Genomic DNA, 26,676 nt, shown 5'->3' with positions numbered 1-26,676 from the left:
CATCATGGACATCATTTTCTGAACGTATTGCTGTTAATGTCAACACTAATAATGCTTTTTATTTATGGCGTGCTGTTTATTGTTGAAGCAATATCAGAACGCTACACTGAAAGAAAAAAAACCCTGTTTTATTAACAAAGAGCAGTAAATAGATAAATATACACATGCTCTGGAAGATTAGCCACAATAAAAAAACTTGCAGATATTCAGGCAAAAGGATTCACAGTGGAGGGACCCTAGGACATCAGGTTTGGTCTGGGGGTTTGAAAGAGGAAAATTGTCGGAAGTGGTGGAAGGGGTTGTGGGGTGCTTCATTTAGATGAGGATTTAGTTTTTAATCCTGCAGAAGACGGGAGCTAGAAGAGGGATGAGTCTGGGAGTTTTTAGCAGATCAGTTCTAAAATAGCAGGCTCTTTCACCAGGTAAAACACATACCAACAAGAGATGTGTGGTATTCCTAGACTTAGAAAGGGAACAAAGTTCTGTACTGTACTGTACCATAACTTTATTTGTGTGAAACATCAAAAACAGTCAGTTTGGACATCAAACAGAATAGGCCACATGATCCCCACTGAAACTGCATAGTCAAGCTTATTATTGACAAAACAACCATGTTTGGTAACTACTGTACTCTAGACTCTAGAGCATCATGATGAATAAAAGAACAACATTGAAAAAAACATTTTCACCCCATCAAGAATTATTTTTTCTTTTACTCTCATTCAACAAAGGAACTCATTGTTTTGCCAGATCACTAACAACATATGACACTAAGACAAGACATGATAAACATCTGAATAGAGTTAGTAAAATATGTTAAGAAAACATTTGAATGTCTTATTGAGGATAAAAACATTTGAATATGTTAAAGTGATAACTTCAAACAATTGTGGCCAATCTAAACTAGAGTCAAATAATGAGCAAAACATTTCATTTTGGTTCAGAGAAATTAAAAAACAAGTCCTTGCCCGTGTCCATGGTGATTGCCAAAAAACTCAGGCATACCTGCATTCCATTGCAAATAAGGCACCATGTCAAAAATATATCTTAGATTTAACTTGGTTAGATTAAAAATGACTTGATCCTCAATATATTATTGTAATATTTTTGACAATTCACCAATACTTACATTAATACCAACATAAAAAGCTCCCAATACGTGCATACATATGTACATTTGTGGAATATTGTTCAAATCAAACTACTAAGCTTGCCCTGATACATTAGTTTTAAAATAAACTACAGAAACACATCATGTTTATTTTCCCTCTGGAGAGAAACAAGTTCACCATCAACTCAGATCTCACAGTAGATACTCAATTCCCAAAGCCGCAGGCACTCCAAATACGCAGGGAATGGATAAAGGTATAGAACGTGTTTGGTTCTTGCCAATAATGTTAATAATTTGCCAATATTGTGCCACAACACAGCTTCCGTAATAACTCAAACAAAAAGAGGCACTGCTAGTTCTCCCCCTTGCTGTCAAAAGAATCTGAGAATCTAGTTTCGATATTAGGAGTCCTCATCTATGAATGGTATGTCCAGGTCATCAAAGCTCCGACTAGTCTTGATAGTGGACTGGTTGTTGGGGGTGGAGGAGGCTGAGAAGGGGTGAGTGAGTTCTCCCTGGCCAGAGACGATGCAGAGTGATTGGGTAACATCGGTGCGGTGCCTAGATTGGCTTCCAGATGTTGACCTCACCGTCTGGCCACCTGGCTTCCCAGTGAGCGCTCTCACTCTCTCTGCCAGGTCAGCAGGCTTAGAAGGGCACTCTGGCCTCTGGCCCGCCTGAAGTGGACTTACCCCTCCTACAACAGACACTACAGATTAGTACATTGGGTGATTTGATGAAGGTGGCTGGGTTGAGATGCAAGTCAAACCAAGCAAAACACACAAGAAACCACACAGTATTACAAATAGGCTACTGAAGGGAAGGCCAATGTTCTTCATTGTAAATAATTGACAGTACTATAAACCTCACTAACTGTATAGAAGACACACATGAACCATCACGCACGTTTCCAAATTGGGTAGTATTTGGTGAAACACTACCACTCATCTATTAAAAACAATTTCTGACAATTTTTCAAAATATTATCTGAAGAGGGCAGAGAACAGTAATCAGAACTGTACCATACCTCTCTACTGACCTTCCATGACTAAGCCCAGCAAGAGATCATCTGCCAAGCTCTCGGAGCTTCTGGACGACTCATAGTCCAGATTGTCGTCATAGTTCTCCTGCTCCAACTCAGGCAGCCTCCAGACCAGCTCATCCCTGTGAACACATGAGAGCCGAAAGCCTCAACACCACAGATGCTAATGAAGATACATATAGTATGCTAATCAGGGGATTGTGCTGATGTTGGGCCGACATAACCTTGGGAAACAACAGTCTAGAGGAACGACACTCTACCAGGAATGCTAGAGTGGCACCACCAAGCACAAGCTGGTGGCACTAGAGGAACTTCTAACTGAAAGTGTTTTCTGAATAGCGGTGTCTTTCTAGTGTGAAGTGTTGCACTGTCAAGTGGCAGTTTCAAAAACGACAGAAGGACTTGACTGACTTCTCCTGCTTGATGGATCTGATCCTCTCAATGAGGGACGTCTCTGAGTCCACATGGGGCAGGGACAGCTCTGAAGAGGGCTTCTCCTGGATCTGAACACACAACAGGTAGAGGTCAACACACCAAACACAAGACCTTAGTGTAGACAGAGACATTCTTGATCTTGGTTTTTTCTTCATATCTTTGTTCTACTTATACTAGCTAGCTACTCCACTGCTACAAATTTGGTGGCGCAGTTGGTTGGTTTTTAAACACAGGAGAAAAAGCGATGTCATATTTTGCTCCTGCTGTAGTTGACCGCTGGTGGGCCCACGCCTCACCGTGTTCTGCCTCTTCAGTCTGAGCTGGTTGACGGCCAGGTTCTCTACGTACTCAAGTTCCTGGATCTCTTGCATCTTCTCATTGTAGCGCCTTAACTGTTCCAGTATCATGACCTCCACACACCTGGGATTCAAAACATGTTTAGGTTCCCACATGTACCTCACTTGAAAACCTGTGGATGTAACCAAAAATAACTGGAAAATATGTAGGCTCCATCCTAAGTCAAATGAAATCAAACTTTACATGTGTAGCCCTTTTTACACAGTTGCCCACAGGTCAGCACTGATAACCAACCAAGAAACAAGGAAAAACGAATAACGATAACCCCCTAATCATCATTTAATGTCAATGACCACATGCAAAAAGTGTGACGCTTGGTTCTGTAAACACGACAATCTCTGTTGGACCGTGTCAGAGGTTAGACTTACAAGGTGGTTTTGGACACGTCCTTCATGCCAAGGAAGGGGTCAGAGGCATCTGGTGAGCGCAGGATGCAGGGGGCAAAGACAATGGCCAGGGAGTTGGCAGACATGCGGTTGTTTGCCTCCTCTTTTGCCACTCTGCAATGAAAACTCAGTGAGCGTCTGACACTTCCCACGTGTCATATTAGTGTACTACTAGAATGTTCTAATTACATGCCATGTCCCATCCACGTATAATGAAACCTACACCCCTGTATACTAACAAATACTATAGCAGGAGTAAAGTATGAATATGAGGAATAATTAGTAACAGGTCATCTGAAAAACTTTAAACTTGCATGTCAAATATAATGGATTGGCTAGACAACACTAAACAGTTGCACCCTAGAAGTAATATACCACTTGTAAAGAAGTACACATAGTTATGGACAAAAGTATGTGAACGCCCCCACTAATTATTGACATGTGGTGTTTCAGCAACACCTGTTGCTCACCAGTGCATCAAATCCTGCACACAGCCATGGAATCTCCACAGACAAAGCGGCTATATGCAAGCCTCACGTCAACATGTGCAATGCCAAGCATTTATACAATTGGGTGCTTCAAACCTTTGTGGCAACATTTTGTGAAGGCCTACTTCTGTTCCATCATGGCTGTGCCCCTGTGCTGAATGCGGGGTCCATAAAGACATGCTTAGATGAGATTGGTGTGGAGGAGAGGCCTGCACAAAGTCCTGACCTCAACCCAATTAAACACCTGTGAGATGATTTGGAACAATGGGATGTCCAACAAGCTCATATAGGTGCGATGGTCAGCTGTCCACATCCTTTTGGCCATATAGTGTATGTAACACAAGACTCCCTACCTGACAAGATGAAAGATGAGTCTTTCCAGAGTGTTGAAGTTAGCTGAGGGAAGTTCGTCCAGCTTTTTGTACACGGCTCTTATGCGTTCTGATTTCTCAGGCAACTCTGCACATAAAATTGTTCGTATATTTCCATAACATGATTTCCTGTATTTGAGCAGCCTGACTGCGAACAAGAGCCATCCGGACAGCTGATGTCATGGGCATCTCTTCCAGACATTTAGGACATAAACACAGGACTCACCCACAGCGTGCAGGAAGTCACCGTAAAGGGTGAAGGTCATGAGGGGGTCAGGCAGCTCTCGGAGCCAGCGTTTCACCAGCCCCGTGATGGTGTGGATTGGATAGTTATCCAGACACGCCCCCTTAGGATCTTAAGACAAAGAAGGGAAGAAAAACATCACCTTTAAATGATGAGCGTACCAAAGATGATTACGCATAAAGTCGGGAATAGTGCTCTCTCATTAAAGGAATTTAATTGAACCAAACAGCCGGAACATTCTCCAGCAGCCCTCCGTACCCGTCTCCAGTAGCTGGTAGAGTTCCCTGGCCCGACAGGTGGAGCCTGACTTGCGGTAGATGCCCTCGGTGTACAGCCCGTTCATCTCCACGTGCTCCAGCATCATCTCCACCACCATGGGCACCGGGTTGGACTTGCTGGTCAGGGCGTACACCGGCACCCCGAAGTGAAGCGAGCCGTGGCTGCCATCGTTCTGCAACAGACCGACGAGAAAGAAATATTCACGTATTATATGACGTAACAACATATTATCATTGTTAACGTAGCTGGCCAAACATAGCTAGCATCACGTAATCATTGACGCAACTAGTTGACTCGGATCCTTCGTACGGTTAGGCCTGTAGGGTGTGTGTTCAGGGACGGTCCGAGCCTACCTTCTTCGTGCAGCGCGTGGAGCAATCGGTGATGATTTTGGCGAGGCACTTCTTGTGGCACACTAGTTTGCATGCTTAACACAAGAGCAGAGGAGAAGAAGAACACGTGAAAGGGGCCGTTTGAAACCCGGCTCCAGTTTTCCTGAGCCTACGTCGTGCTGCGAAACAAAAGCTCCTGCTATATGAATGCATGCCGTTGACGTGTTTCCATGTGTACAAGACGCTCACCGCTGCACATGCAGGCCTTCTCCATGCCCCAGATGTAAGAGCCACACAGGTCACAGGACTGCATGATGTTGACTTGGTAGGTGCTGAACATGTGATCCAGAGGACTGTCTGTCTGTAGAAGGACAATTCCACATTACAACTAGGGCTGCTAGAATATGGACGTTCCCCAAAAAGCTGCATGTGAAGGCCAACTCTCAGGTTAAACCTGATTGGTGGAAGGAAACCAGCTTGACTTACACACATGTCGTTTTTCCTCCTCTTCTTTGTCTTTTTTTTGGTCTGAAAGTTCATTAGAGATCAAGAAAGACAGTGGCTTCAATCATCAGACATCAGGAGTGAGTTATTTTTCCAAAACGGAAGCTAGCTAGTTTTAGTTAGCTTCCGTTACCTAGCAACCTAGCATAATACTCGTAGCAATGCTACTACCTGCTAGTGTTACTTGTTAGCCTCCTAATTGTAAATTTTGAAGCCATACTATAGCGTTTGTCATATAGTTTTTGTCTATCGGAAAATAGTCGGTTGGAATGTTCAGAATCACATATGTGTGACGCTACTCCTTAACCCTTGTGTTATCTTCGGGTCGTTCTGACCCATCAGTCATTGTGACCCACCGTCGTATTGCGACAACTTTACCGCATACAAAAACAAAGTGAAGCATTTTCTTTTAACCGTTGGGCTGTCTCAGACCCCCCACATTGCGAAGGTTAAAAGAAAATTATTTTAATTTGTTTTTGTATTGGGTAAAATTGGGTAAACACAACGATGGTTCGTTATGAACCTTTGGGTCATGTGACCCGAAGGCAGCACGAGGGTTAACGGGTTAAGTGAAGAAGAAAAAAAATCGAAGACTTCCAAATATTTAAACACGCAACCATACCTTAACAGGCTCGACAGCCCCCTTCCTCTTTATTTCCCCGCGGATGAAGCCATCCAGTACAGACTGGAACAGGTTGACCACCAGCTGGACCTCGTTCATCTGCTTGGGTCCTGCCAGGCTGGTTACTTTGTTTTTATAGCCCATCATCAGCCCCTTATAGCCCATGTGTGGCTTCTGCTAGCCAGGGGAGAGGAGATGGGAGTTAGCCATCTGGACAAGAGCAACTGTCAACTCGTTAAGACTGGAACAATATCAACGCTTAACGTAAATTAAGAGAGTGTAAAAGTGTAGGGTTCTAGGGACAAAACCGGGCAGACAGGATGTGTTCAGCAGTCTCAGGTACTGAAAGGACACTCACAGAGACAGAGTACATGCTCTTGATGGTTTCTCTAAACTGCATGGTGGACACCAGGAAGATGTTCTCCGTGTCAGACAGCTCCTTGATCCTGCCGCGCAGCTCGTTCACCTGGGGGCAGAGACGGCCGACGCCCACTTAGTGTCGCTAAGGAACATGCAGTCACTACACTTTGAGGGATCCAGTTGTGAATATAGTAAACAGTCAAATATTTTTCAGCGACAATCTAGAGCCTAGGTCATAATGGATTAAAAAGAGTGTCCAAAAGGGTGATTAGTAAAGTGATATTATTCTTCTTTTTAAAGTGCATGAACACAATCCAGTCACAGTAATGTTGTCAGCAAGTGCAAGATAAAAGTCAACATGACTCCTGCTCTCAACTACACTGAATTATTTCAGTGAAGAACTGTCGGTTTCTCACAGGATTCTTGAACCTAATACTGACACGTTGGACAGTGGACTGATCGGAATCCTCCAATCAAGAGAAATGTGCTCACCTGGTTGCCCAGGAACTCGTCCAGGTGGCGAAGCTCGTTGACGTCTCTGATCTCCCTGTCCAGAGAGGCGTTCCACTCCTCCGAGACGCGCGTGGCCCGGCTGATTCTGATGGACGGGTTCCGTCCCTGGCTAGACAGCCGGTAGGGCGTCTGGGTAGGAGAGGTGACTGTGGGTCGGAGGAGGATGAGGGGGGTGATCAGAGAGCCTGAAAAACGTTTCTTTCTGGGTACTCACGTTCTCGAGGGGACATTCTTTAACGAGTGACATGTCAAGTGTTCTTTTAGGGTTCGCACTGTCATGAGCCACTAGATGGCAGCAAAGATGCAACTTTTTGTGGGTCCTGTTGGATTGATTTGAGATTTAATGGGAGGGGTGCGAAAGAGCCAACCTTTATCCAGCTGTGCCTTCTGGAGGGCCAGCTTCCCATCCTCCAGGTTCTGGGAGTCTCTTGGCGTCCGCCATTTCAGGATCTTACTGAGGAAGCCAGATCTGTGGCAGATAAAATGTGTTCACCACAGTGTTAACCATTACCATTTTGTACAGTCCAGCAGTAACTCCAGTTCTGTCTCCTATTCAGGCAAGTGAGACAGGGGAAATAATTAGAGGGTACATCTGCCTTTTATACAATACATTATCGATTTCAACTGCACCCAATCATCCGGGCCTTTGAAACAGCAGATACTTTAGACTTTTCTCTTCTGATTTGATGGACAGAGATGCTTATATTGTCAAGTAGCTAAAGGAGATTTACTTCTCAGGGGTGGTCAGCTGGGATATGGTAGAATTCCGATTGCTTGAGCTTGTGCTGAGCCTAGACCCATCCATGTCTGAAGATGGCTGGAAAAGACACAACAACCAGCATCGGTTAAGATATCAAAAAACTGCGTATCAAATTGCAAATGGGTGGAGAACGTGGAATGTCTGCTGATGGGGGGAAAAAAAAAAAGAAGAAAGAAAATATTTTTCATGTCTAGAATCCCAAAGCTCCATATAAGAATCCCAAACAACACACCACCCTGCCAAAACAGCTGTCAACCATGTTCCCCTGCAGAAAACCACACCCATCTCTCCTCTCACAGCTCTTCACTAACAGGACTTGTAGCACAGCTAGGTCGGGGTCACTGTCCCAGCTCTGTTTCTCACGGCCACATGCTGCGGAGCCCAAGCGCAGAGCAGCACCCTTCACATGCCTGGGCAGGAGTAGCGGTCCGAGTCTCCTTATACCTAAGCAAAGCCCTGCATGCATGCAGCGGGGGTGGCGACGTCCCAGAGTCTGGCCTGGCAGAGGCGATGGGCAGAGGCGATGGGCAGGGGAAGTACCTGGACCCAGCGTTTGCTGGGCCGGAGCTCTACGTGGGTCAGGCTGTCTGCCTGCTTGAGCACACAGGGGCTGATGGGGGGCAGGGGGAAGCTCCAGTACGCGCTCTCCATGGACCTCCCATAGTCATGGAGTCCAGTTATCAGCCCACTGCGGGCGTGGGCTAAGCGGCGCTTGTGTTTGGTCCGTTTGTAGCAGCGCACCCTGGCCTAGAGTGTGCGTGGGGTGAGGTGAAGCAATGAGACATGGAGGGGTCGGGGGTGGCTGACCTGCTTCCAATCTCCCCCATTCGTTACATGGGTTGATGGCACAGGGCGATTGCAGGATGACAGCACAACAAGGTCACATGACAGCTCTATTTAGGTTGTGTAACACAACACATGAGTAGTCTGCAACACTGTTTGACGATTAGGGGTTTTCAAGATTGCAGATAACATTTACAGGTCATATAAAAGAATATCCATTGAGTCAAATAACCGGATGTTCTGTGAATGTACGTTCACTCTATGTCCTATCTGCAGATGTGAAGTTTTAACCAACCTGCGGTGCATGGAGTGTTAGAGACACACAGTACCTCAGATGCAGGAGGGGGAGTGTCAGAATCAGAGGAGCTGGCATTGGTCAAGTTGTCTACCGACATGGACTTCCCTTTGTTCCTAGTAAACAGGGGGAGAAGTTCACCGTTAAATTACATTAAGCCATGGGACAGTAAACGAAGGCAATTCAGACACATTTGGAGGAGAGGTAAGAAAACAGTTGGCATTGAGGTGGAGGAGAAGGATAATGACATACTTCAGCAAACTGTCGGTCCGCTGAGTCCTCAGCTGATTGGCCTCTGGACTGGAGTTGTTCGACTGCCCTCCATCGCTCCTTCGTTCCTTCCACTTCTCACCCTTCTCCTTGATGTCCTCTTTCCCTGTGTAGCGCTGGAGGGAGCCTGTGTTAGAGGGACTGGTGTCCCTGCTCGGCGTCTTGTCCAGGGGGAGGGAGAGAGGTCGGCTGAGGGGAGGTGGGGACCCTCTACCCTCTTGTCGCTCCCCGTCTTTAGTCCTCTGTACGGGCTGAGCCTTGCTGGCGGCGTCCTGGCCGTTGATGGTGCCTGGTTCCTGGCTCCTGTTGGGGCTGTGCTCCAAGCCTCGCTGCCTCCTCAGCTCCGCTCTCTCCAGGCTCCTCTGGCTGGAAGGCAGGGGCAAGGAAGGCCTCTCTCCATCACCCACGGGACTTTCCGGTTCCTCAGGGTTCTTCACATCACCAGTTCCTTTGTTCCCCTCTGGAGAACGACTACAGAAAGACCCATGGAAAAAAATAAAAATAAAAGGTCTGTACTTCTCAGAGAAGTTTTTCTGCATGCATTTGTCTTTACTTATAAACTACCTAGCCGACAGTCTAAAGAGTGGGGGGATATCCATATTCTAATGACCGTGGTGCTACATGGTGGTACAGTACCTCTGGCGCTCTGAGAGGTCCTCGTTGTGCGCTTCACGATTGAGCATGTACTCCTTCCTCTTCAGGGAGGTGCGCCACGCAGCCTGGATCACAGTAGCAGCTTGGCACCTGTTCTCCTCACAGAACCCACGCCACATGTTCTAGGACGAGAGGGAAGCAAGGGAGGAGAGTTCAGCAGCCAGCTACTGCTATGAATCGTCATAAAATCAACAAAACACGACAAAGATTTGCCATAGGCGTGACCTTGACTGTGGTGTTGTTGCTTGGGTAATGTATACCCCCTTAAGTTCTAATAAGTCAGTCGCAATACTATCAACAATGATCTCATTCAATGTCATCTTAGCTGACGTTGTTTAGACTTTCCAAAAGTAGTGTCCAACCCAGCCATTAGGATTTTCACCACAGAACCAAACACCTTCCTAGTGTGAGCAAGGTTAAAAAAATGTTAGGGTCTACTGCCGCGACGTTGATACCTGTATGAGAATAGCTGCATCCTTCTTCTCCAGGAAGTGCTTCCTGATCAGACAGGTCCGGAACCAGCGCTGCAGAATCACAATGTTCTGCATCACCTTCTTGTTGAGGGTTTCCTGGAGCCAGCGTTTCTGATGCTCTTTGAGAAACACCTAGACAAGCACAGACCAGTCAGAAGGAACAGCCAGAAGGAACAGACAGAATAGTACATTTTGGGATTACAACATACAGTTAGGTCCATAAATATTTGGACATTGACACAATTTTCATCATTTTGGCTCTGTATACCACCACAATGGATTTGAAATGAATCAATCAAGGTGTGCTTTAAGTGCAGACTTTCAGCTTTAATTTCAGGGTATTTACATCCAAATCAGGTGAACGGTGTAGGAATTACAACACATTTTATATGTGCCCCCCCCCTTTTTAAGGGACCAAAAATAATTGGACAAACTAACATAATCATAAATCAAATTGTCACTTTTAATACTTGGTTGCAAATCCTTTGCAGTCAATGACAGCCTGAAGTCTGGAACCCATAGACATCACCAGACGCTGGGTTTCGTCCCTGGTGATGCTCTGCCAGGCCTCTACTGCAACTGTCTTCAGTTCCTGCTTGTTCTTGGGGCATTTTCCCTTCAGTTTTGTCTTTAGCAAGTGAAATGCATGCTCAATTGGATTTAGGTCAGGTGATTGACTTGGCCATTGCAGAACATTCCACTTCTTTGCCTTAAAAAACTCTTTGGTTGCTTTCGCAGTATGCTTCGGGTCATTGTCCATCTGCACTGTGAAGCGCCGTCCTATGAGTTCTGAAGCATTTGGCTGAATCTGAGCAGATAATATTGCCAGAAACACTTCAGAATTCATCCTACTGCTTTGGTCAGCAGTCACATCATCGATAAATACAAGGGAACCAGTTCCATTGGCAGCCATACATGCCCACGCCATAACACTACCTCCACCATGCTTCACTGATGAGGTGGTATGCTTTGGATCATGAGCAGTTCCTTCCCTTCTCCATACTCTTCTCTTCCCATCATTCTGGTACAAGTTGATCTTGGTCTCATCTGTCCATAGGATGTTGTTCCAGAACTGTACAGGGTTTTTTAGATGTTTTTTGGCAAACTCTAATCTGGTCTTCCTGTTTTTGAGACTCACCAATGGTTTACATCTTGTGGTGAACCCTCTGTATTTACTCTGGTGAAGTCTTCTCTTAATTTTTGACTTTGACACAGATACGCCTACTTCCTGGAGAGTGTTCTTGATCTGGCCAACTGTTGTGAAGGGGTTTTTCTTCACCAGGGAAAGAATTCTTCTGTCATCCACCACAGTTGTTTTCCGTGGTCTTCCGGGTCTTTTGGTGTTGCTGAGCTCACCAGTGCGTTCTTTCTTTTTAAGAATGTACCAAACAGTTGATTTGGCCACACCTAATGTTTTTGCTATCTCTCTGATAGGTTTGTTTTGATTTTTCAGCCTAACGATGGCTTGCTTCACTGATGGTGACAGCTCTTTGGACTTCATATTGAGAGTTGACAGCAACAGATTCCAAACACAAATACCATACTTGAAATGAACTCTAGACCTTTTATCTGCTCCTTGTCAATGAAATAACGAACTCCCATAAGGGAATAACATACACCTGGCCATGGAACAGCTGAGCAGCCAATTGTCCAATTACTTTTGGTCCCTTAAAAAGGGGGGGGCCACATATAAAATGTATTGTAATTCCTACACCGTTCACCTGATTTGGATGTAAATACCCTGAAATTAAAGCTGAAAGTCTGCACTTAAAGCACATCTTGATTGTTTCATTTCAAATCCATTGTGGTGGTATACAGAGCCTAAATGATGAAAATTGTGTCAATGTCCAAATATTTATGGACCTAACTGTATATTCTACGCAAGGTTTACCTTGGTCTTTCCGATTTGGTAAGTGGTCTGTTCCAAGCCCATCTTCTGAAGAAAGCTGGATATGTCCTGGGGGGTAGCGCTAGCCTTCTTTGGCAGTAATACTTTAAACTTCTCCAGGAACTCCTTCATAACCCAGGAAAAAACAAAATCACATTATTCCTCCAGTTTGTTTTTTTGTACACTGGTCTTTTTTCTTTGAATTTTAATCAGCAATACAAACGTCATCGGGTGTATAACCATGTCGGTGTCACGGTAATCCAGGGGCACTTTCAAACTCAATTAGCCCGATCATTAATCTGCGTGAAGCTTATGTTTCAGGGAGCAGAACGGCGTAGCGAGGGGGGCCCGGGGCCTGCTTGCCAGACGTAACACAGTAACCTACCTTGAAAGTGTACTTGGCTCCGTAGCCAGACTTCCTCATGCGCACCGTCTCCAGCATGCCGGTGTACCTCAGCTGCCTCCGCACCAGGCTCTCGTCAAAGTGCATCTCCTTCTGAGCACACACACACACAAGCAAACAACACGCTCGAAAATGAATTCAAATGCGACGCGATCTTTATTCGTCGACACAAAGGGGCTCCGCGGCTGCCACGCAGATATGAGCGTTTGAAAAAGGTCAGACTCCTTGCTACGGAGGGTAGAGCAAAGCGCCCTACCTTCTCAGCGTTGGCACGGAGGCAGTGGATGAAGAAAGGCTCCGCTTTTCCCAGCGTCTCCAGCAGCTTGTTGAGGGACGCCTACGGAACACATCCAGATGAATACGTCGGCCCAACACACAGCCCCACGTGTTCCTTTCAGCCCTAGCCTGGCATGCTCCACAACTATTCCCTGCCGTCAACAAACCACAGACCTGAAACTGGGCACTGATGCTGGGGGGCTTCTTCTTCTGGTGAGGGTGGAGGAGAGCCTGGGTGGTGCGGTCGTGAATGGTGAGACCCATGATGTACTTGAGGGACTGGGAGTCCATTAGGTTCTGTGGAAGAAGCAACATCACATTACTGCCCCACAGAACAAAAACAAGCCCACGTCACAGGGGGAGAGTGGGAGATACTGTTCCCAGACACAGCAACAGAACGAGACGATCACTTTGGAGGGCTTGGTGGATAACGGTTCATTAAAAAAAACCTTTGTGGAAAAAAACCGGATGGAATCTATGTGGCCCATCTGATTTCGAGAGCTGCCATGACCTTACCTTAGGAATGAGCTGCTTTTGGCGGCTGCCCTTGCTTTTCCTGTGGAAATGGAGGACAGAGAAATGGGTGATAATGGACTGAAGTGAATTAGAGAGGCAGTCAGGAGCGAGGCCAACAAACACACACACACACACACAATCTCGCTGGACGACCGAGGCCGTGTTCCAGCACCAGCCTGAGAGACTTACTTCCCCTTTTCATAGCTGGCAAAGACGTCCTCAAACACCTCAAGAGGAAGCTCGTCTGAGCGGTCGAAGGAGAAATCGAGCACAGAGCTGGAGTTTGGGCTGGGCAAGCAAGGACAAATAAAAAACAACAAAAAAACAGACGACAGTTATTGGCAATACACATGACCTGCTTTACTGCCAACGCCTATCCAAGTCTGTTTTAGTTTGTAATGAATTTGATGTCCGCACAGGTGATGACCTAACGGCAGAACGCTTCAGTGCACATAGGTATTGAGAAGGGGACTGTTGAGTGCGGTATCAGTGCCCCGGAGAGATGAACATGCAGCAGTAGATCTTACCTCAACAACTCCAGACCGGAGCTTTTCTTTCGTAGTTTCCCCAGGGATACACGGGAGCTCAACCTTCTCACCCCTCCAGTGAACTGACCGGGGCCTCCTGCATCAGGCAATACACTGTCATCAATACGAACCCCTTTGTACTAAGTCCTACAACTCTATACCACATTCGTTTTTTTATACTAATCCAGGGAGGAAGGCTACCGGATCTTTCCCTGGCCCGCTGGCGTGCCACATCGTTGAAGGCGGCGAGGATGCGTATGGTGGCCCGCAGGATGCCCCAGCGGAACACGGCGACGGGGTTGGAGCCGATCAGCTGACGCACGAAGGCCCGCTCGCTGCTGCGCAACAGCGACACGATGTCAGGCCGCATGTGGTCCGTGTTCTTCTCCCGGAAATCCTGAGAGAGAGACAGCGAGAGAGAGAGACACAGAGAGAGAGACAGCGAGAGAGAGAGACACAGCGAGAGAGAGAGAGAGAGAGGAGTGTTTAAAGTTGAGCGGGTAGACATTTCGAAGAAAAAAGGTTTATACATATCAAATATCAAGGGATATTACATTTCACAAAGCAAGCATGCACAGACAGCCAATTGGAGCTTTCAACGTGCCTGTTACAGTCAACAAGGTCAGCTAGAGAAGGCTGCCCCCCTCACTCCCCTGTACCTTAATCTGGTATTTGACCCTCCCAGCAAAGTGATGGATAACAAAAGCTGGCTCCATCACAGGTGTGGGCACAAACAATGGGCTGTTCTGATGCTGCTGCTTGAACTTGTTCAGCAGGGTGTCGTTTGTGCCCTGGGGGAGGCTGGACAGGGGACAAAATAATTTCCAAAGCATTCATGATATTTCCATTCAACATGCACTACAATATTCAACCTTGTTTACAGTATATATGAATGATTTGATCATTCATAACCAACACTGGAGACATGTTCACAAGTGGAACTGGGAAACGAAGACAGTAAAGACCATGAAGACGTACTTGCTCTCTTCATCCAGCAGGTGAAAGAGCCCAGTAGGTTTCTTGCTGATCAGATGAACGCAGCTCATGTTGTCAGTGTAGTCTATGTTGTGCCAGGTGATGCCCTCTTTGCAGTACTCCTCCTGGGGGGGGGGGGGGGGGGGGGTAAAGGAACGTGCTGATGAGAATGCCAATTGTAACAACAGCTCTTCGTTGTGGACAAATAGGAGGGTTGTGTCAGGTGGGTGGGGGGAGGGGAGGGGGGGCTTAGCACCTGCTCAAGTGTGAAGATGTGCTGGTTGAAGTAATGCTGAAGCCTCTCGTTGGCATAGTTGATGCAGAACTGCTCGAAGCTGTTGGTCATGAAATCCTCAAAGCCAAATATATCCAGGATTCCGATGGACAGACACTGAAACCAAACCAGCAGATGTGCGTCACCTCACCACGCCCCTAAAAAGGTGAGCGTCCTGTTCTCTTGTCACACCTGTACCCAGGGTCACTGGACAGGAAAACGTCTCACATACACGTCCACTCTCTGACCCGGCTGTGGAAGAGGACTCACCGAGACGGACTCCTCCATGTCTCGCTTGTTGAGCAGAGCATGGTTGATGTGGAGGAGAATCCAGTCAAACAGAGCGCTGTACAAGGACTTGGCCATGGAGTCCCTTGCCGTGGTGGCCTACGGGGACAGCGATAAAAGGCCAAGGGACGGGTCAGAACTTGCTCGCGTGAAAAGCGAACAGGAAGTAAGCGACTGAACTAATCAGCTGGTAACGTAATTAATGATGGATGATGATGATGTGGAAATACAATAGGTGTGAGGAATCTCCACCTCCTTGAGTGAGTAAGGAAGGACCAGCGTGACCTTGGCCGTGGTCGATTTCCTCTTGGTCAAAGCCTCCACCAACAGCTGCTTTTTGACCTGGAAGACAATTTAAAAAAAGGCTTCTTTTGGAAAACAAGTCTGGGGTAACATACCGTGGCACAAACTTCAACACGATGATACACCCCCGCTACAATGCAGAACAAACAAAGAAATCTCTCCTCTTCAGCTTGGTTCAGTTATTTTGAAAAATCACAAATGGAAAATGCTCTGCACCGACCCCAGAAGCAGATCATTGAGATGCCTTTATAAATAGCACGTACGTAGACAGATATGTAGAAAAACAGATCTAGATTTGTAAATGAGTCTAACAGTGCTAAACAGAGCTGCTGGACTTACCGTGAGCAGGTCAGACAGGGTTGACAGGACGTTGGCAGGGCCTGCCTCTAGCACCTGTCCCTCCTCAGACAGTGTGTAGGTAATGTTGCCCAGGTAGAGAATGGCAGAGAGCACTGAGAAGATCCTGTACATGCACACATAACAACACAGCTGAATTACCTACAGTAAATAGCATGAGGGAGGGCTCGACAAGAACGATGGCCCGCTGGCCCGGGGCCAGTAAAAAGTAACGTTGGGACAGTTAAACTAGCAACTCACTGGCCGGATCGGGCCACTGCAAAGCATTGATAATTTTTTTTTTTTTTTTTTTAACTCAACCCTAAAAAAAGATTTTTTTAAACTTAACATCCTGCATATGTTTTGCTATCTTCTAAATGCATAAATAACTTTGCAGCTTGTGGCGCGCACCGTTGGCCAATCAAGAGTTGAGTAGTGAGTGACGAGTGGTTGATAGAATTTAAACTGATTGGAGGAGCAGCCTGTCTGTAGAAATGCTATGGAAGCTTTTATATATTAGCATTGAGGGACCAGAGGTTTCACAGTTTAAGCCAGACAGATATACTCTGATGGCTGTCAGCAGGGGAGTGAGAACGTCATGTTTGAGGTTAAAAGTAAATAGTTTAGCTGACTATTACCTTTTTATATAGGATGTGTTTAATAAATGGTTAAACATGTTAATAGACCAACTTAGTCTTTGGTTTTGTTGTAACAATGATAAATTACAACTTTTGGAGGGGAGGGGGGGGGGGGCAGTAGACAAATTGTCTTGGAGCCAGTAAGTTTCAAACCCACTGGTTCAATGTTAACGTTGAGCCCTGTGAGGACTTGTCTACTTCGGATAAAAGTGTCTGCAATATGAACAGAATCAGAATAAGCTTTGCAGCAAGTTTGCACAAACATAGATTACGATTGTGAATTCAAAAGGTGACATCGACATTGTTTATGAGTTATTCACACTATTCACAACAACCCATTTACATCATCCACAATGGACGAGGTTCAGAAGGAGCCAGGGCTGGAGAACCCTGGATCAGGTGAGAGGCTCGGTACAGCCCTACTGCGCCTGTCGGGCCCTGAGGCACGCAGGGCCTGTCTGAGATAAGAACTGCATTCCTGCCCTGCCGGGACTGACTTGTTCCAACCTGCTGCTGTCCCCAAACAGCGAGGAGGAATTCTTGGAAATTCCATTATACAAGTAATTCCTTTAAACAAGTAGACTTTAGGCTGATGAATGTATTTTGATGATAAGAAATGGACATGTATCTGGTTTTGATCATTCCAAGTTTTAGTTGGTGTCTGATCAATGAATGTAAAAAACAGGATATAGATTCAAAATTGTGTACGTTGTACACGGTTGTATTTCGTAAATGCTTTGCTTAGCTCACTCGCTTAGATACTTTAATCGGATTATGTTGACTTCTATTAAGTAAAGTTTTTGACATTTACATAGAATAACTCCCTTTGGTTTCATTTAGTTTAATAACAGCTTGACTGCAATGTTTTCAGGCACAGCAAGGATTGAGTCAGAAGGACTAACTATACGTAATGCACTTCCCCTCTGACCTAGAGGAAACCCTGACCTCTTGTCCTTTCACCCATATCCACACCTACCAACAGCAACACCAACCAGCTTACAAGGGAAATCAGAAAAATCTACTTACATTTGGTGATTTCATGCCTACTCCTAAACACTTTATGTTAATTTGTCTCGGGGTATGGTTACAGTATGACATTGCAGGAATTGATGACAACCGGGCAGGTAACATACATGTATGAGGTACTGTAGAGCGTGGAGTGTTTTAGGGTAAAGGATCCTTCACTGACTCTTTTTCCTGATCAGACATGTACTGTACATACTTTGGACTGTATACATATTCTCACATACTGTAGATTGTATACATATTCTGTACATACTGTGTTTTGGTAGCCGGCAGGAAGCCGACCATCTCCATAGCTTGATGGAGCCTTTTGTACTCATGCCTGAAATCCTCTTCATCTTCCAGATCAAAGTTCTCCTATATAATGACAAAGACACAAGCACACACATTGTGTATTATAGCACATTATGCAGCATCTTGTGCATGCTTCACAGCAAAACCATTGTTGCTAGATCACCATACAATGTTATACATTATACAAAAACAGGCGTGTCCATGTGTGTCAGGGCACAAGGGATCACCTGATTGAGGTAGAGGTAGTCTTTGGGCTGTAATAGTCGAAGCTCCTTCTGTTCCTCCTTGGCCGCTCCCACCAGCAGATAGTAGAACACATGGTAGTTCCTGGAGGGGTCAGAGGTCACACAGACATCAGGCTAATCAGAGCAAGAGTTACTCATAAGAGTCATTCTGTAGGACCGCAATAAAAAATGTTTTTTAAAGAAAACATGCTTTGAGGTTCTGACGGATTTGCTTTACGAGTTCACTGTCTTCAAGAGGCATGGCAGCATTACAATGGACATGTTCATACCTCTCACTCTTATCTCGGAATACCAGGCGACACTTTTCCAGCAGGTACTTCTCTATGACCGCCCTGTATACGAGACAAGCAAACTGTCAATATCATCAAATGGGATAGAAGGTCAGATTAGGAAGCTCCCAAAACGTCCAGAGAATGTGTGGGACCAAAACCGTAACAGAAACCAAGGTAAAACAAATAAAGATAAAAGGGACTTTCATGGCCGTCAGAGAAAGCCGCACACATCAAACCCTCGTGTTCAATTGGTAAGATTGGTAAGCTTTAAATCATACTCGGTTTGAGCAGGAAAAACTGGTTTTCAATAACGAATCCATCATTAGTTGAACAAAAAGAACCTCTAAGCACTTTGGCTGTGGCTTTGTCTTAGTGTTACTACTGTCAGCAACAGGAGGCGTTGCTTTTGGTGGGTATGTGCCTGAATGTAGGCCGTGACTCACCCCCTCACTACACCACTCTCCAGATAGTTGACTTGGATAAACTTTCCAAAGCGGCTGGAGTTGTTGTTCTGCGCAGTCTTAGCATTGCCAAAAGCCTGTTGAGAAAAGATACACAGGTGTTTTACTGTTAAATAAACTGGTACCGTGCAATGAGGGACTTGTCATTGCAAGAAAATTCCCATTAGGCTTGGTCTGATTACATAAACATGGAAGATATGTTTAGTGCAGGCCATAAAACGAAGTAGGTCACAAGGAACACCTCATGTATACTTCACACTGTCCAATGTCAATTCAACCACTGCAGTTATGTACTGTATAGCTTCCTCATCGTGATGTAGTTGAGGGTAATGCATGTGTTCTGCTCTGAAACATACACATGATGCCACTAGTGTTCTTGGAAGAACTCTCAATGGGAAACTCACGCATGAACTGAAAACTGGCACACTTATATAGGAATCTACCCCCTCAACAGTCACTATGGCATACCTTTGATAAGACTCAAGTTTCACTGACAACCATTTTGTTTTGTGTGTAGGAATGACACCGGGACATCCCTGCAGTTTGATTGGCCGGGATGGTGTGTTGGAGGATCCTGCCATAAATTCCTGTCTTGACAGGCCAAGGCTGTGTTTACACCTGGCTTCAAACCAGGCATGGCTCTTTCCCAATCTATGACCGTTAATTACAAAGAGTTTCACGTCGAACTCGTTTTCTTTCTCGACCCAAAGCGCTAAAGTTATGCAGGGCTCCAGACACAGGATTCTGATCCAACTGTACCCTCTACATAAACAGACAAAGGCTCTGCCTAATATGTGTGGCATTCTACTTTCCACCCCGTCCGTTTCCCCAGTGTCAGCCGGTTGAACAGAGAGGGAGACGAGAGAGGGAAAGAGAGAAGGACGAGAGACACAAAGGTAGCTCGAAGGTTAGGTAGAAGAAGTGGGAAAGCCAGATAAAACGCGCACGTGTGATTTGACGGGCCTGCGCGGTAGGCTGGGGGGATTGCCAGACGACCTGACCCAGCCTGTCTTGACACGTTCTCATTTCTCCATCCCTCTCTTCCTGTCTGTCACTGGAAGCCAACACCCTTGTCCTCTATATTTCCTTATGGGGCCTTTGAGCCGCTGCTGCTCACAGCACACAACCCCTACCTACCTTCCTCTCCACGGCAGGGGCCATAGTCTCCGTTGTTTTCTCGGGACAGTTAACAATTCCTACCAATGCCTTCTAAACTGATAACATGGCGGACTGCACACATCAAGAGTAATCAGTTCCCTATTGAGGAACTTGAACTTTGCTATTTTCTGTTCTGGATTCTGGTTTGACATGGAATTGTGCAATATGCTGAAATGAAGGATGACACTGACATCAGCTAACTTGGCAAACAGGGACTATTAATATATATATATTTTTAAACTGTATGCCTTTTACTGACTGTTTTTCTTACGGAGATCATGTCGTTTAGAAGTACACATCATAATAATGACAGGAAATTGATGAACACTGGAATGTCATTAACCTTTCATAGGGATTTCTCTGTTGGAAAGGAGACATTCTTGTGTAGAGTTAACATTAGCCTAATGGCTTGTTGATTGCGCAACCCATCAGTAGCACCAGAGGCAAATCACTTTGGCACAAGTTCTCAATACCCATTTCCTATTCAATTAGGTTGAAAAATCAATTTGAACCAACACACAAAACATACCTCTCAGCTCCAACTAAAGATACATCTAAGCCAGTGACTGGCAATGAAAGGTATGCATGGGATGGAAAGAGAGACCAGGGGAGGGTAGACAGAGTGAATAGCTGTTTTTAAACCTTAGAGAAACCTGTTGGGCCTGTTTAGAGAGACGCAGTGGGAAAACGAATCCAGCAGGCAGTGCCTTCAGGAATGGGTGTGTTAGGTGTTCAATAGAACAGTCCTTTGAGTCCTGTGCGTATGCAAAGGGTTATCAATAACACTGACAAACAAGAAATGTATGGATATAATTTACATAAAATCAACCACTAACTATAATTGTAAAAAAAAAAAAAAAACGAAAAAAAATATGGTGTACCTGTGTAGAAAACAAACACCTGTCTTAAGAGCTGTCATTTACAAATGTAAAGTGACATGGATGGTTCCCTTTGCAATCATGGGATCAAGCCATATCATTGGCAAGGAAAGGTGTTATTAGATTACCTTTATTTAGAAAATAAAGACAATATTTTCAAGGTTTGTTTCCCTTTAACACCAGAGCACTACAAGTACTGGTAGACACAGCACTGACAGGAACAAAGTTGGTAGAGTGCATAGCCTGGTTATCCCTTTTCCTTTCCCTGACAAAACACAGCTAGCGAATCAGGTGTTTGTCCTAAATGTGACAACTAAAGATCAAAATAGGCCTTGCTCAATGTGTTACATGATCAATCCGTTCCGTGGTCATGGTGGGTTCAGGGTGTGCTTTGAGTTATAAGTAAATAGTGCTACTGCTGTGCTTTTGTTTGTTTCCTGTCTGAGTGTGGTGTCTACCTCCTTGACGGATATATGGTAGTGTCTGCAGCACGTCATTTCTTCTCAGAAAGAAATTAGATTGCTTTTCGGTTTTCCTCCTTTCTATGTGAGTGCATTTGTGTCTCATACATGTTTCTGGGCTATACCTCGTCTTAAGACTCATCCCTTCATTAGAAATCGTCTTTCAGGAGAGACACATACAGTAACAGCAGCTACAGTGATGTGTCCCCATTTAGATCCTCGAGCAACAATGCAGGAGCGTTATCAACTCTGACGCTCCACACGCAGTCTCGACCCACGAGACAACACTTTCAATACCGTCTTCCTGTTCCTAAAAACCATCCCAAGTGACACTCGTTAAGTAGGAACCACACTAACCAACTTTCACTACCGTCCACCTTTACAGTCGCTCATTTGGAGCTGTGTTTGTATGTGGCGTGACAGTAAGTGGCTACCCTCCCATCGAGGACCTACCTCAAGCACAGGGCCTGCCCCCAGAATGGTGCGTTCTGCCCCACTGCTGAAGCCCTTCTGGCTGAGGGCGGTCAGGCAGTGGATCAGGAAGTTGGTGCTCTGGGTCTTTCCTGAGCCACTCTCCCCGGATATGACGACACACTGGTTAACCTGCTTCTTCAGCATGGCGTGGAAGGCCACGTCCGCCACGGCAAAGACGTGAGGTCTCAACCTCCCCAGCGGCTGGTTTTCATACATCTTGACGTACTTGGGGTTGTAGATGGGCAGGAACTTGAACGGGTTAATGGCGATGAGGATCCCACTGGCGTAGGTGTAGATTTGCCGTTTGTAGAAGCGCTGGCGCAGAGAGCCCAGAATACTGTCCTCGGTCAGGACGGAGAGGTTACATAAGTCGTTGGTGTCCTCGCCCTGTAACGCCTGGTCAGTCTGTTGTACCTGATAAGCTCTTCTTTGATTTGTATCATCTCCCTTCTGGAGGATGAAGAAGTAGCCCTGGCTCTGAGGGTGCTGCTTCTGAAACCTGGGAGGCCAAAGAAGGACTCTCTCCACAGGCAGCTCCCTGGGCTCCAGGGCCCTGGTCTCCCCTCCTTCCCTCTGGACCTCCAGGAGGGAGTATGGCCGGCTCATATCCAAGCCCAGGGTGGCCCCAGCGTTCTGGATGACACGGGCTGCAGTGACCACAGCGCTCACTTGGAGGGTGCAACATGATGCGATGTCCTCCTGGCTCAGCCTGGGGTAGATCTGGAGCATGAACGCCTGTCCATCCTGATCGGCTGCTCCCTCAGGGAGAGTGACGCTCATACTGACACGTCCCGGGACCCCTCCACATACCTTCACACACCCCAACTCAACATGTACACAATGCTGGAAGGGCAAAGACACATGCATCAGATGACATGAGATTGAAGACATTGGGATAAGAGAATAGTTGAAATTGTATCGTTAGATTTTACAATCACTTTTTTATTCACTGAAATTAGACCAACTAGTTTGCTGAAAGGTTCATGGAATAACTCAATTACAGTCCATACCCCGTGTAAGATATGTGTCACACATAAAGCTCCCAAAAGGAGGGCTAAAGGAGAGCTTAAAATGATCCCAGCAAACAATAAGATAAGCATGTGCATACTTGTCCTGGCTTCAGTAACTATTGTACCAACAAGGGACACAAATGGAGTGATATGGTTAAATTCTACTTAATCATCTCTAATATATTAACCTTTGCAGGGCTATACAACTTTTACAACAATAATAGGATAAAAGTTACTTAAGTGGTCGAAAACCTTACCTTTTTATTCGGGCTGTGTAGAGAAAAACATTGTTGACAAATAAAACTCTCTTTTTCACTGGTCTCCCAAAACACGTTCAGATCAAATAATCACCTGCGTGGTACCGAAAGGTGTTAAATGTATGTCATTTAATTGAAACGAACGCAAAATTATTCGCAGAGTGCGAATTTGTCGGTCAGGTTCATGTCTTACCGACAATTGACTGCGAGAATGTATTTTTGCTTGTCGAATTGCTACTTCCTAGATTTTTCCACGCGGTTTTGTCAGAGCTGGCGTCGCCTACAGATGTATTCCCTTTGAACAGTAATTGACTAAATACATTTCAAATATGTAGATAAGTTATAATATAAACCAATATATATTCATTTTTTCAACTTTAAAGACAGAATTGTTGTTTCACATGCCTACTGCATCGCCGAAGTAATCTTAGACTGTCTGATTGAGCAATTGATTGATTTATACTTTCGTGTGCGAGGTTTGATACCCCCTAGTGGAGATTAAAGGCACTTACTGTACTGGCATTACTGTAATTTTTTTTACACACATGGAATTCAGTCACAGCATTTAGGTGATTATGTATTTCAACTTTACAGACACCTTGTGATAAAAAACTGTTGTACACTCAATAGTATTAAATAAGCAACAGTTTGAATGCAGTTGGTTCATTTTTACAGTATTTATTACATTCCGTATACACATTTTTCAGTCATTAATGAAATTCAATCAATTAAGAACATTTTTACTTAAATTTTCAGTGTTCATTTAATCGATATTCACTTTAATCTGAAACTGAATCAATGGATTAAAAATGTGGCAAAATTGTGGCAAAAAAGGTGGCAAAATTATGGCAGGTCATTTGGTCTTCCAACATAGATTTAGTTTCCTCCTAAAGTAATGCAATTACAGTGTCTTTCTGTGCCTAGTAAGCAGGTCTGTGGCGGCAAGCCATGTAGCAAACGTCTGCAGAAATCTTGCCTATGGTCTTTGGTGCATGTCTCAAGGTGAAAGATAATTGTCATGCCCTAAAAACAGAAGCCATCATAAATCAATATGTCACTTTAAGACGATCAATATCTCTAATATTAAACCCCAGCTGTCCCTATGGCTGTATAATAATGCATGTATGGGAGGGTGCATGTATGGGGCCCAGGTGATACCATGTATCACCTGGGCCCATGAGAATATTAGACTGAACTTCTCCCATACATGCATTATTATAGGTGATACATGGTAACGTGTTACCATGTCTCACCTGTACTAACACAAAGTTGTTGATGATGATGATGATGATGATGTAGTAGGCTCCATTCCGGTTCCTGCTGTACTGAGCCAGTTCTCAACACACACTGATTCCAGTTCAGTAGGCACAGGAGTGTGCAACCCTCCCTGCCTTCCACTTCTGTAAGCCCTCTCCTAACTCTGGTCTCAGATCCCAGGTTTCCTTTGTGTCTTTCTAAGCAGACTCCTGTTTAAAAGCAGGTTGTGGACAGTAGCTTATTTGATGATTACATTTACATTTAGTCATTTAGCAGACGCTCTTATCCAGAGCGACTTACAGTAAGTACAGGGACATTCCCCCGAGGCAAGTAGGGTGAAGTGCCTTGCCCAAGGACACAACATCAGTTGGCATGACCGGGAATCGAACTGGCAATCTTCGGATTACTAGCCCGACTCCCTCACCGCTCAGCGCTCAGCCAACTGACTCTGTGGTCCTAATACTTTGTTAGTTCATCTTTTCTGTGGGGAACTCTCCCCCTACCAACAAGTGAGTGCTGCATGCTGTACTGTATGTCGAGACATGCATACTTTCATAGAGCATTCCTTTACATTTAACAGGGGGCCAAACCTGTCCTATCCCATTAGAGTGTCCTCTTCTCTTACCTCCGAGCCATGAGCGGGGGAGCAGACGTCCTAGCAGGCGAGGGAAACCTTTTATTTCATTTCGGAAACTGAACTTAGCCACTGTGAACAAATCATTTTGGTTCAATGCTCACCAGTAAGCTAAGTTCTGTATCTTCAGAAAGTCACTTTGCACCAAGAAGAGGTCCACCTGAACTGAAGACAGATGGTCTCAAAAGTAACATTTACAGGCAGGGTCAGTTCATAGGAATAGTAGGATGTTTGAGTTGGTGACGTGTACTGTTGATCCCCAATTCAGAATTGTATTGATGGTCTGCCGATGTGGACCATGTCTGAACTCAGAGCTTCAAGAAAACATTGTTAGCCCTGTGTTGTCATGGTTTCAACAACTCAAGTGAGCTTGAAACTGCAATTTATCTCCTTCTAAGGCAACATTATACTGCATTGCCAAACAACCTTTGTAAATTAGGTTATACTAATCAGATTAAAGTAAACTATCTTGCTGTGTCAGTGATAGCTATAGCACTATACCAGTTAAGATCCATCTTGTTTTTGTACTCTAAAACAAGAAAAGGACACAATCCAAGAATGATCAAGCATATTGAAAACACACATCGAATTTGATCTACCCCAAACTGACATGGTTTACCTTCTGGTCTCAGATGTTGGGCTTGCATGAAGATTACGCTATTGTCGTGTTCTGTGATCAGAGAGTTAAAGGCTTGAGTTCTGAGAAAAGAGGGTTGTTGGGTAAGCATGCAAAAAGAACAGACAGATTCGTATCGGTTTTCTTTCATCCAGGGTGTATGTTTTCATCCTTCTCTTCTGGCGATGGTTTGCAGGAATCTCCTCACTGGTCTTCCAAACTCAGATAGTCTGTCTGAGCCCCAGGACAAGGGGTCAGCTTTCACAGTAAACTATTAAGCAGACAAATAGAGATGTCATGACATCATTGCTCACGAGAGGCATCTCTCACGATAGAAACCTTTTCAAGGGAGCTGGAGATGAAGGGTTGGTGTCACACACGAGGGAGTCAGTCAGGCCAGTTACCCCCACACAATCCAAACTGACCATTTAATAATAATACACATTGGAACAATAGTCAAATACTAACATCAGATGACTTGCCATTTATGATTTAAAGTCCTACTCCTACAAGATTTAAACTCAAAAATCCACAGTGTGTGGGATACTGTTCAGTCAAGACTATAAGGAACCTGCAAGATAACAAGGAACAAGCCAAGCCAGTACAGTATTGTTATTTTCCACTTTTTCATTTCCACTTTTTTTTCTCATACTGGATACATCTTCAAACCCTAGAGAATTTAAATTCAGATGCCACAGTGGGATTAAGCATTGGAAACACGTATCCTACTTTCAAAGGTATCTATGTCAAAATGCAGTTACCTGAGCCAGTCTGTCATTTCTCACCTTCTCTGGAGAACAGAAGCAGCTGCAGCCTTTGTCAAGTCGCAGGCTCCTCTGGCCAAGTAGAATCCAACCTATTGGGATTAAGTCAACAACAACGCAAACCTACCCTGGTCCCATACAATGATTTCACAACACTGTTTTGATTCAT

General features: G+C 45.1%; 1 protein-coding gene across 6 annotated transcripts; it reads right to left on the bottom strand.

Moving 5' to 3' along the window:
- Window positions 1–490: 490 nt before the first annotated feature.
- Window positions 491–23,645, bottom strand: myo9b (myosin IXb). Of its 6 annotated transcripts, XM_062480653.1 has the most exons (42): window positions 23,430–23,645; window positions 23,237–23,330; window positions 21,949–22,812; window positions 18,981–19,075; window positions 18,535–18,597; window positions 18,248–18,347; window positions 17,983–18,083; window positions 16,069–16,192; window positions 15,679–15,768; window positions 15,409–15,525; window positions 15,121–15,255; window positions 14,868–14,989; window positions 14,549–14,690; window positions 14,091–14,286; window positions 13,890–13,986; window positions 13,552–13,650; window positions 13,363–13,402; window positions 13,021–13,143; window positions 12,827–12,907; window positions 12,553–12,663; window positions 12,171–12,293; window positions 10,262–10,411; window positions 9,789–9,928; window positions 9,135–9,623; window positions 8,917–8,998; window positions 8,345–8,551; window positions 7,776–7,861; window positions 7,413–7,513; window positions 7,024–7,190; window positions 6,530–6,637; window positions 6,172–6,348; window positions 5,532–5,573; window positions 5,295–5,406; window positions 5,067–5,140; window positions 4,693–4,885; window positions 4,417–4,545; window positions 4,173–4,278; window positions 3,314–3,445; window positions 2,885–3,008; window positions 2,565–2,656; window positions 2,151–2,275; window positions 491–1,808 (listed from the first exon to the last, which is right to left on the bottom strand). In XM_062480653.1, the coding sequence occupies exons 3-42, from the start codon at window positions 22,747–22,749 to the stop codon at window positions 1,513–1,515; spliced, it is 5,892 nt and encodes a 1,963-aa protein (XP_062336637.1). In that variant the 5' UTR covers window positions 22,750–22,812; window positions 23,237–23,330; window positions 23,430–23,645; the 3' UTR covers window positions 491–1,512. The 6 variants fall into 6 exon arrangements, with proteins under 6 accessions (XP_062336637.1, XP_062336636.1, XP_062336639.1 ...); XM_062480652.1 differs by having other exon boundaries at window positions 23,237–23,645; XM_062480655.1 differs by having other exon boundaries at window positions 12,553–12,660; window positions 23,237–23,645.
- Window positions 23,646–26,676: the final 3,031 nt, after the last annotated feature.

This window comes from Osmerus eperlanus, chromosome 16, assembly GCF_963692335.1.
Source record: "Osmerus eperlanus chromosome 16, fOsmEpe2.1, whole genome shotgun sequence".
Lineage (NCBI taxonomy): Eukaryota > Metazoa > Chordata > Actinopteri > Osmeriformes > Osmeridae > Osmerus > Osmerus eperlanus.
The sequence above is the reverse complement of the archived record's forward strand: the minus strand, read 5'-3'. Positions and strand labels throughout refer to the sequence as shown.

Excerpts from the sequence above, each read along its gene's own strand:
- myo9b (XM_062480652.1), bottom strand. The coding sequence starts at position 22,749 with ATGAGCGTCACTCTCCCTGAGGGAGCAGCCGATCAGGATGGACAGGCG. Across the intron at positions 16,193-17,982 it reads CTGCCGGCTACCAAAACACA|GATCTTCTCAGTGCTCTCTG; the intron begins GTATGTACAGAA and ends GTGCATGTACAG. Across the intron at positions 5,141-5,294 it reads GAAGGCCTGCATGTGCAGCG|CATGCAAACTAGTGTGCCAC; the intron begins GTGAGCGTCTTG and ends TCTTGTGTTAAG.